Genomic DNA, 10,697 nt, shown 5'->3' with positions numbered 1-10,697 from the left:
TGGTATCTTTCCTATGAGAAAGTTGCGGCTTAAGTCCAACCCCGATAAGTGAGTTAACTTCTCCATCTGAATTGGAATTTCTTAGGTAAACTCATTATTACTCAAATTCAAGCAGATGAGTTTAACTGAGTTTCCAATGTTTTCTGGAATTGATTAGTTGAATCTGTTTGCCGACAAGTCGAGATACTCAAGATCAGTTAACGATCCAAATTCTGAAAGTAGGCGATCAGAGAGTTAATTGTCGTTTAAAATCACCTTAACCAAAGAAGTTAATTTCCCCAAGTCCTTGGGGATGCTCCCAGCTATTTTATTCGAAGAAAGATCAAGTCCTTTTATCTGAGCTGCATTTCCAATTTCAGGTGGAATTGTACCCGTTATTTTGTTGCCTGCCATCATTAGAGTCGTCAAATTTTGACACTTTCCCAGTTGGATGATATTTCCCCTTCAAATTTATTGTGGCTTAGATCTATAAATTCAAGGTTTGGATAGAAGCCAGAGTCTTCGGATATATTTCCAGTGACTTGGTTTCGTCCTAGCCGAACTCTCACGAAGCTTTTGCAATCTCTAATGCCTTTTGGAACTGGGCCGTCGATATTGTTGTCGTTGACAGTGGAGTCCTAAAGCTTTTTTTTTTTTTTTTTGGCTAATGGTCTGGGGCAAACGACCAATCAACTGGTTTTTGTCTAGTTGAAGTACAGTAAGTTTTGGTAGACTTGCTATCTGTTCAGGAATTTGCCCGGAGAGTTGGTCATCACTAAGATACAAATATTGTAACACACTCAACTTACCCAAGGAAGCTGAGATAGGACCACTAAGTTGATTTTCACTCAACTCCATATCAGAAATAAACTTCAAGTTTCCCACCTCATTAGGAATTGGGCCAGAGAGTTTATTTTCATAGAGATGAAGAAGGGTGAGATTTGTCAGACCACATAGTGTTGTTGGAATTGGACCAGAAAGATAGTTTCCCCAAAGGCTTAGCTTGTTCAGAGACTTCAGGTTTCCGATTTGCTGAGGAATTGGACCAGAAAGTTTATTTTGGAACATATGCAACACAGTTAGGTATTTCAAGTTCCCAAAAGTGGAAGGGATGGGACTTGATAGACTGTTGGAATCTATGTAAAGTTCAACCAAACTGGCAAGGTTTCCCAATTGTTATGGAATAGAACCACAAAGTTGATTGTCATAGAGAAACAACCGAAGCATCTTCATTATATTACCCACGGAAGCAGGAATATGACCATCTAGATTGTTGGTATACTGGATTAGCTAAGTAAAGGAACTTAACTGGCCTATTTCTGGAGGAATTGAGCCGTTTAACTTATTTGCTGCAAGGTGCAAGGTATTGAGATTTGTTAGAAGGTCAATCTCTGGAGTGATGCTCCCAGACAAGAGATTGTATGACAAATTAGGATAAACGAGTTTGGAAAGTTGAATGATTCCAAGTGGGATGGTGCCAAAGAGTAGATTCGCGCTAAGATCAATATTAGCAAGATCAGAAAAGGAAGAGAAAGAAAACTCATGGAGCGTACCATTTAAACCTGCTTTTGCAAGGTTTAATCTTTCGACCCTTCCTTGTAAGTTACAAGAAATTCCAAGCCAATTGCAGGGGCTTGTTCTTGGATTGGAATGGGTGGCATTTTGAGGATGGTGATGCCATTTTAATGATATGTTAGAATCTTTAAAGCTGTGAAGAGGGCTGCTCACTTGAAAGAGCATTAGGTTCTTGAGTGGAGTCAGAAGCAACGCTGAGTGAGGACTGTAATAGAATGAATAGAACAAGGGAAATACGCAAGGCTAGATTCTCCAAGATGAGACTTGCCAGGGCTGTTGTTTTGCTCTGTTTCGCAAACTATAATTCATTGCTCTATTTATATCCAAGTCAGCACCTCGGTCTCCACAGCTCGGTCTCCACAGAAGAACAAGACCTGATATGGTACTTTTTTTTTTTTTGTTATTAATTAAACTTGCAATAGAATTCAAGATGCGATAACAACTCATTTAAAATTTTAGTGTCCAAGGTTGAAAGATATACTTTTAAAGTCTCTTGTTTGATAAAAAAATAACATTTATGTTGGAAAAATGATAATGAAAAACTATTTTGAGTGGCCTGGTTCATAATTATTTTAAATTATATAAAAATATCAGTACCATAAACTTTCAGGGGATAATTAATCCCTTGTTGGAGGTGTGGATAATCTATGGAAACAATCTTATTAATTAAACAATAAAAATAAAATATTTATTAAAAATCAGATGTAATGAAGTCTGCTCAAGAAAAATATTTATTTGTATAATAATTATCCAGTCAAAGTAATTTCAATCTTAATTAAATGTTAAAGGTATGCATCATAGAAATTAAGTTGCTTTTTGGATTTCCAATTTTTCTATGCAGGCCTATCTAGTATTGTTTATAAAATTTGTTTTGAAATCATGATCGTGACATATCAACTTCTTTCTCTATGTTTTTTATTTTAGCAGTAGAATTTTTATTAATTAATTAATTTATTTATTTTTCTTTTTGGGAAAAGAATCCATTCGTTGTTCTGTCTTTACAATTATCAACGACTTTCTTAATGTGAGCAAATCCATAAGATGATAGCAAATGCCCCTTCAATGATGCTTAGCATTTGAAAGTCTGAAGTCGTTAGCTTTTTCTAATTGTCCTGTTTTATTTCTTCTTAATGGTTAATAATTTCGTTGCCGTATAGAAGCCTTCAAATTGACCAATTTTAATTTTTTTTCAAAAAAAAAATTATTAGATATATAAAGTAGGAAATTTATTTAGAAATTATTTTAATCTTGACTTACCACTTCATGTATGCATATGATATATTTTAAACCAATCAAATGAAAACATATCAGCACTATATATATATATATATATATATATGTATATATCTTGGTGAAGCTAGAAGATTATTTTTGGAGGCGCGAAGAAAATTATGAATCAATATATTAATTAATTATTTATATAAAATTATGAAATCAATATATTAATTAATTATTTATATTTACTTACAATTAAGAAAATATTTTTTATATTTATATTTACTTAGAGTTTATTTGATATTATTGTTAGAGTTACTGTTAAGGAAAGTATTTTTTAAGTACAGTATTAAAAAATAATTTAAAATTAAATTTAATGAATTTTAAACATAATAACAATAAAATAATAGAAAATTTTTTTGCCAAATTACTTTTTCACTAGCATCTAAAGTATATATTTTTTTCTGAAAAGTAATTTTTTTCTCTAATTTTAATATCAAATAGACATTTAAAATATATTAAAAATATTTTAATTCAATCTATTTTATTCATTAACTTTTTAAAGATTATTCATTAATTTTGTAAAAAAACTAGCAAAATATATTTTAGATAAAGTAAAAAATTAAATAAAATTAAACATTTTTATTTAAATTGAGAAAATAAAAAATATTTATTAAGTAAATTTATATGAGATAATAAATAATATTTATTTATAATTTATACATATTACTTGAATTTATAATTACTAATAAATAAAATTTTATATGTTATATAAATATTAATATTTTAAATATAACTTTTAAAAAAATTTATAAGTGATGGGTGAGGTTGCATGGGTCTTGGGCTCCACCCCTGTTACTGCATAAAAGTTTTCGCTTAAAAATAAAATAAAATGCTAATATTTAATGCATAAAAGTCATCATTAAAATTTAAAAAAAAAAAAAAGTTTAAAGAGATAGCTTTCATTAAAATAACAGGCCAAAGGCTCAAATACAATATAAGGTCATAGCAAAGCAAACACAATTTTTAGCCATAAAAAACCAAACTTTGTCTAAACAAAAGGCGAAGTCCATAACAACAGAAATTCTAGCAGAAAATAAGTCTATACTCAAAACGGATGACCTGATAGGATGTTCATTTGGACAACGACTGACAAACAACATACATGTTTGGCCTAGACTGTGGATTGGCATTTAAGCATGAAAATGCCAGACTTACTATGAATGCCCATTTGTCTTCAACCTCAAGTGAAGGAGGCGACAAACGCTCATCCAACACATCATTGACTGCTATCTCCATATTGCCTGAGTGAGATAACATCGTAGAAATCAGATCACCAGGATGCTTTCCTTTGATGACTTCCAGTACCAGCACCCCAAAGCTGTACACATCGCATTTTTCTGTCACTTTTATTGTGTATGCAAGCTCTGCAAAGACAAAAAAATTATATATATACATAGAGTTTTTCAATATTTGAAGACCATTATTATGAACAATACTACTTCAAATGTGTTAATAAGCTATTAAAAATTACCTTTAAGTTAAATTTATTATGTTTTAGTTATAAAATCTACAAAAACAACTAAAAGATTTTTACAAACTATATAAGTTTTAACCTCATTTCCGGTTCAAAGCATCTTACCTGGTGCTACGTATCCGTAGGTGCCTGCAAGCATAGTCCGATTGGAAGAATCTAGGTTGAGAAGCTTAGCTGTGCCAAAATCCGAAACATGAGCTTCATATTCTGAGTCCAGCAGAACATTCTTGCTTGATATGTCTCTATGAACAATTGGTGGTATGCACTCATGGTGCATGTGGTACAAGGCATAAGCTACACCTTTTATGACCGTCAGCCTTTTATCCCAGCCAAATTCTTTTGCAGCTTCGTCATTGCACAGGATCGTGGCCAAGCTACCCCTAGGGAGGTACTCGTAAACTAGAAATGTGTGTCGGACATGTGAACAAAAACCATAGAATTTGACAACATTTCGATGCCTTACCTCTGTTAATACCCTTATCTCATTCAGGAATTCTTTCTGATCTGCCATCTCATCATGAGGTAACGAATGGAATTTCTTTACAGCTACAGTATCACCCGATAACAACTCTGCTTTGTAGACACGTCCAAATCTGCCCTCTCCAATGCAGTACATGCTGTCAAAATTCTTGGTTGCTTCTATGATTTCTCGGTGCATTATTTTTCCATCGAAAATTGATATGGAAAGCAACTCTTCGTTGTTCATGTTGCTTCCTGTCACTGAGCCTCTTTTCCTTATTCGGAAACTGAACAACATGATAATTAAACCGCAGAATAGGACAACTGCTCCGAAAATAGGAAAGACAATCATCAGAGAAAATTTTATGGCCTTTCCCAAAACATGTTTGTGAATCTTTGCAATCTTGCAAGGCTGCAGACCTCTAGCATTGCCACAGAGTCCTCTGTTTCCTTTCAATGCAGCATCTTGAAATGCTTTGCTGTTGGGAATGGGACCCCACAACTCGTTATCTGATAGATCAACGGATCGCAATTCAGGCAGTTGTGCTAACGTTGCTGGAATGGTACCATTGAGCTTGTTGTGAGAAAGATTCAGTATCTCCAAGGTTCGCAAACTTGAAAATTCTGCCGGTATCTCTCCAGTGAGCATGTTGTGACTAAGATCGAGCTGGGACAAGCCATGCAGTTCTGGAATGGGACCAGTGAGGTGATTGTGAGACAGATTCAATATATCCAGGCTCTGGATGCTTCTGAATCTATCTGATATTTCTCCACTGAGGAAGTTCCGGCTTAAATCCAACACCGACAAGTGAGTTAACTTCCCCAACTGAATTGGAATTTCTTGGCTAAACTCATTACAGCTTAAATTCAAGTAGTTGAGTTTAGCTAAGCTTCCAACATCGTCAGGAATCGATTTGTTCAATCTGTTTGCCGACAGGTCTAGATGCTCAAGATCGGATAATGATCCAAATTCTGAAGGCATCCCTTCGGAAAGCTGATTGTCGTTTAAAATCAACTTCACCAAAGAAGTCAATTTCCCCAATTCCTTAGGAATCCTTCCAACTAAATGATTTGAAGAAAGATCAAGTACATGTAGCTGAAAGGCATTTCCAATATCAGTTGGTATCCTACCCGAAATATTATTCCCTGCAATTTTTAGGTTCGACAAGTAGTGACACCTCCCCCAGTTGGATGAGATTTCACCAGAAAATTTATTGTAGCTTAGATCAATGAACTGCAGGTTCGGATAGACACCAAAATCTTCAGAGATGTTTCCATGGAGTTGGTTCCCATCAAAACGGGCTCTGACTAAGCTTGAGCAATTTTTCAAACTTCTGGGGATTGGACCTCGGAGTTGGTTGTCATTCACATCCAATCTCTCAAGTGATCCTCCAAGGCAAATATTCTGGGGCAAAAAACCAGTCAATTGGTTTTTGTCAAGGTTCAGGTAAGATAATTTGCTTAGATTTCCAATTTCATGGGGGATGGAACCAGAAAGTTGGTTGTCACGAAGGAATAGCATTTCTAAGTTGCTTAAACGACCAAATGAAGCAGGAATCGAACCATTTAGTTGATTCTCACTTAACTCTAGATCAACAAGAGATGATAAGTTTCCCAGCTCTTTAGGAATGGATCCAGAAAGTTGATTTTGGTATAAATGAAGTAATTCAATGTTCCCTAGACGACCTAATGATGCCGGAATTGGACCAGAAAGGTTGTTTGTTTTAAGGCTTAGATTCCGAAGAAACTCCAAATTTCCGATTTCTTCAGGGATGGGACCGGAAAGTTTATTGTTAAAAATGTATAACACAGTGAGTTTCTTTAAGTAGCCAAAAGTGGAAGGGATGGAACCTGTTAGGTGGTTGGTGTCCAGGTAAAGTTCAACCAACTTGGAGAGCTTTCCAATTTCTTGAGGAATGGAACCAGAGAGTGAATTATTGTAAAGAGATAACCAAAAAAGGTTAGTCAAATTGCCCAAGCAAGAAGGAATTGAATCATCAAGACGATTCATATCCAATGCAAGCTCTTCAAGCAAACTTAATTGACACATTTCTCTTGGAATGGAGCCATTTAACTTATTTTCACTGAGGTGTAATGTTGTAAGATTTGTTAGAAGGCCAATTTCTGGTGGAATTTTTCCGGACAGCAGATTAATTTGCAAATCAAGATAGATAAGCTTGGAAAGGTGACCGATTTGAGGTGGGATGATGCCATATAATTCGTTTACACTGAGATCAACGTATGCAATTTTAGGAAGGGACGAGAATGGAAATTCTTGGAGCATACCTTTTAAACCGTAACTTGTGAGGTTGACAACATGGACTCTTCCAGCTTTGTTGCACCTAATTCTATGCCAGGAACATGGGCTTGCATTCGTTTCAAGGTGGCTAGAACTAGAAGTATTGGTGGCATTTCCAGGATAAAGAATCCACGAGGACAGGAGTGGGTTGGTCTGGTTAAGGCTGGCTTTCCATTTTAGCAGGGAACGTGCTTCATCAATAAAGTTAGAAGCAACATTAAGTGAAGAAAGTGAAATAACAAGCAGGATCAAAGGAACAAGTATTAGTACTCTCTTCGAGGTTGAGAATCCCATGATTCTTGTTTTAATGCAAGGCAAATAGTGATTCAGGACTCGATAAGCAAATGTGGACATGCACACTTCTAATATATAATATCCGGTGCCTTACAAAATGTGTAGGCGAAAGACCTTGAGCCTGGAGAAAGAAGTCTTCCACCACCTTTCACATCATCATCACCGCCGCTGTTTAAGTTATTAATTAGAATAACCACATAACGTGAAATTTAAGCTGCTTAATCAAATGCAAACCCAGGATCACCTGCTGTTCATCTTCTCCTCTTTTTGTAGGAAACAGAATGTCTTCCTACATCAATTTAAATTTTAGCGAGATTAGTTGTTTGAAGTGAGATTTGGGCATGCAAGACTTTCAATGACGGCTTCAAGATTTGAACTTAGCCTTGCAGGTCCACGTCATTAATCTAATCACTTGTTGATAATCCTAAATCATCACTTGTTGATAATTCTAACTCATTCTGATTATATAAAATTTGATTATTTGTAAATTTTGAAAAAGATTTGAATTTACAAATAAATTTCTCATTTTAATTATTTTTTGTGTTTAAGTTATGAATATATAAATTATTAATTAAATATAACAAATAAATATATTTATAGATATGTTTGTTAACATTTGGAGCATTATTGTATAAAATGAAAGACAAAATTAATTTTTTTTTATAGAACTATTAGATTATAGAACATAACTACTAACTCATTTATAAAATGGGTATTCTGCCCTCAATTTTATATTAAAGGTAATTAATTGAAGTTAAATAAAATGGAGAATATTATCACAACGTCGTGATTAAAAAAAAGCTAAGCTATGAATAATAGTTAAGTTAATGATATTAAAATTATCTCGTTAATTTTTCAATAGCAATATACTTAAGTGAAATTATGAAATAATTTTCTTCCAAAGCATTTTTTTAATTTAAAAAGAAAGAAAATCAAGTGGCAGTCATCATCGAAGTCAACTGAAAACGTAAGAATAGAGGAATTTGTGGCTGCACTAAGTAAACACTAGAGAAAACCAAGAGGGGAGACTTCAAGGTAATTAATTAATGATCGCTTTCACACTCAGTCAAGGTAAAGTGCTAAATGTTGAAAGCAATTGACTTCTCCAGGACGTAAGCTTCAAGCCACGAGCAAATCTCAGCCCCCTCCTCACGGGTCACCAGGAAACTGAAAAACTTGGCTAAATTAAGTGCCAGAGCACTAAATGAATATCACACTTTTTCAATATTTTATATTTAATTAATAAATAATTGTTACATATTTTAAATATTTAAATGTATTCATTGTTTATTGATTGGTCTAACACTGTTTGAAAGAGAGGTAAAAAAATATAGTTTAAAAATAAAAGAGCGAATTAATGATGAGAAGAAAGTTGTTTTAGGAATAATAAAATTATAATTTTATCTCATAATTTTTTAAAAATTAAGATAATTTAAAGCTTTATTTATAATTTTAATTTTTTTTTTAAATTTGACGAGAAAATGAAAGCAGGCTTATATTTATTTTTCACTTAAAATTTTTTGTGGAATAATGTCAAAAATTTTTAAATTTTACAATTTTGTTTTACAATCATATCCTAATTTTTTTTAATAAAAATACCCTAAATTACTAATTTTATCACAATTATACCCTACAATTTATTATACTGCTAATTTTAATGTACTTTGCTATGTGAGCATAGGAAAATGTCTAAAAATATCTCAAACTTTACCTTTTTTCATAATTGTATCTCAATTTTTTTCAACATAATATACCTGAATTTTAAATTTTACTACAATTAAATCTCACTGTTAGTTGCCCCATTTAATACTAACAAGGTCAATACTTTTAATTCTCCAAATTGATACTAATTAAATTTAATTTATAATAAAAGAAAAATAATTTTATTTCCAACAAAACAATACTATTTTTACTAAGAATACAAAGGTTATTCTTCTACTTCTTTACTCCTCGGCCACTAGCTTCCCTCAACCTCTACACCTCACAAAGCTATTCGACATCAATTTCCTACACCTACTCAACCAACTAACGCACTTACTCCTCCCTTACTATGTGAAAGCATACAACATCTTTCTAAACCATTTTTCATCATATTGATAAGCTATCATCTCTATGATTTTCACCCCTTATGAAGACTTAACCTCGCTACTCGTCAATATCCTCTCTTATTATTGATTTTTTCATTTCCAATTAAAGCGCAAATATAGTTAAAATATTTTTTTCTATTTAGATGAAAACTTATATTATAAAGTAGTGATAAATAAGAGTTAATTATGCAATTTCAGTTATTGAATTTTGAAAAAAAAAATTACATAATAGTTATTAGATATTAACAATTCTATAAGGTAAGTGAATAATTCTTATTGATATGTTGTTCTATTTACGATATCTACCTAAAAAAAAATACAAATCATCGAATTAATGTGATGAAGCCTAAAAATCCGCCATAAAATTGGTAACCAGTTGGTTGACCACGTGGTGAGACATTTTTAGGTGTAGGAGACCGTTTGTTATGATTGTGCCTATCAAGACTTACACCCCTACGATGTGTGCCGCACAGAGCGCTCCTCTTAGAACAAGGGCCGTGCGGAGCAGGGAACACATTCTAACATACACAAACTTTCTAATCAGATGCCAATATACAAGACAGCGATATTGAGAAAGTACAGGACCATCAGAAGGGATGGATACCAAAAGCATTGTCACATAATTATCAAGAAACAGAACGAAGAGTATGACCTCTTAATAGACATGAACCAAAAGCGAGTACTAAGAAAATGAGCACCTAGGACAATCGCTAGTTTGTCTATATTAATTCCATAAAATCTTTAATGAAAATCCCTCAATTTTATATATTATAATTTATGCCCTGACGCCAAAAAAAAAAATTACTCTTGTAAAAAATGATATAGTTTCTAAATTCTAGCGTTGCGCGTCGACAGCTAAAAGATTAAAAAAACTGCAAACAGATTTTCAAGGAATGGATGATGTCTTCAAGCATCATTTGCTTAAATGTGATAAGGTACAGTGTCCGATTCAAAGCGGAGATACAGTTATTTAATGAGGCTGCAGTTGATAAATGGTGGTGGCATCTGGAACAGTCTAAAAGCGGTGAAATCTGAAATATGGGAAGCAGTAATCAGTTTGATAGGTGGCCTAACCCAATTGTCAGGCGTGAGTAAAGTGGCTTTTTTTCCCCCAAAGGTAAAATCCATTAGTTAGAGAAGGTTCAGCACAGGGCCAGGCCCAGGCGGCCAGACCAAATAAAAAAACAAAAGTAGCCTACTCTATCCAGCCCTGATACAAAGCCCAAAGCCCAACCAAGAAAGAACATAACAT

The 10,697-nt window shown here is 33.4% G+C and overlaps 2 protein-coding genes across 2 annotated transcripts; both read right to left on the bottom strand.

The window, feature by feature from the left end:
- Positions 1-3,899: 3,899 nt before the first annotated feature.
- Positions 3,900-6,329, bottom strand: LOC131171064 (MDIS1-interacting receptor like kinase 2-like). Its single transcript, XM_058130516.1, has 2 exons — positions 4,412-6,329; positions 3,900-4,196 (listed from the first exon to the last, which is right to left on the bottom strand). Exons 1-2 carry the CDS (start codon positions 6,285-6,287, stop codon positions 3,904-3,906), a joined length of 2,169 nt encoding a protein of 722 aa, XP_057986499.1. The 5' UTR covers positions 6,288-6,329; the 3' UTR covers positions 3,900-3,903.
- LOC131171097 (probable leucine-rich repeat receptor-like protein kinase At1g35710) lies at positions 6,290-7,358 on the bottom strand. The gene is made up of 2 exons (XM_058130548.1): positions 6,347-7,358; positions 6,290-6,297 (listed from the first exon to the last, which is right to left on the bottom strand). The coding sequence occupies exons 1-2, from the start codon at positions 7,356-7,358 to the stop codon at positions 6,290-6,292; spliced, it is 1,020 nt and encodes a 339-aa protein (XP_057986531.1).
- Between the last annotated feature and the right edge of the window lie 3,339 nt (positions 7,359-10,697).

Source organism: Hevea brasiliensis, chromosome 12 (assembly GCF_030052815.1).
Source record: "Hevea brasiliensis isolate MT/VB/25A 57/8 chromosome 12, ASM3005281v1, whole genome shotgun sequence".
Classification (NCBI taxonomy): Eukaryota; Viridiplantae; Streptophyta; class Magnoliopsida; order Malpighiales; family Euphorbiaceae; genus Hevea; species Hevea brasiliensis.
This window is presented reverse-complemented; position numbering and strand designations above follow the sequence as displayed.

Coding starts and splice junctions, on each gene's coding strand:
- LOC131171064 (XM_058130516.1), bottom strand. CDS start 6,287: ATGCTATTCCTTCGTGACAACCAACTTTCTGGTTCCATCCCCCATGAA. Junction 4,197..4,411: donor CTACGGATACGTAGCACCAG/GTAAGATGCTTT, acceptor TTGTCTTTGCAG/AGCTTGCATACACAATAAAA.
- LOC131171097 (XM_058130548.1), bottom strand. CDS start 7,358: ATGGGATTCTCAACCTCGAAGAGAGTACTAATACTTGTTCCTTTGATC.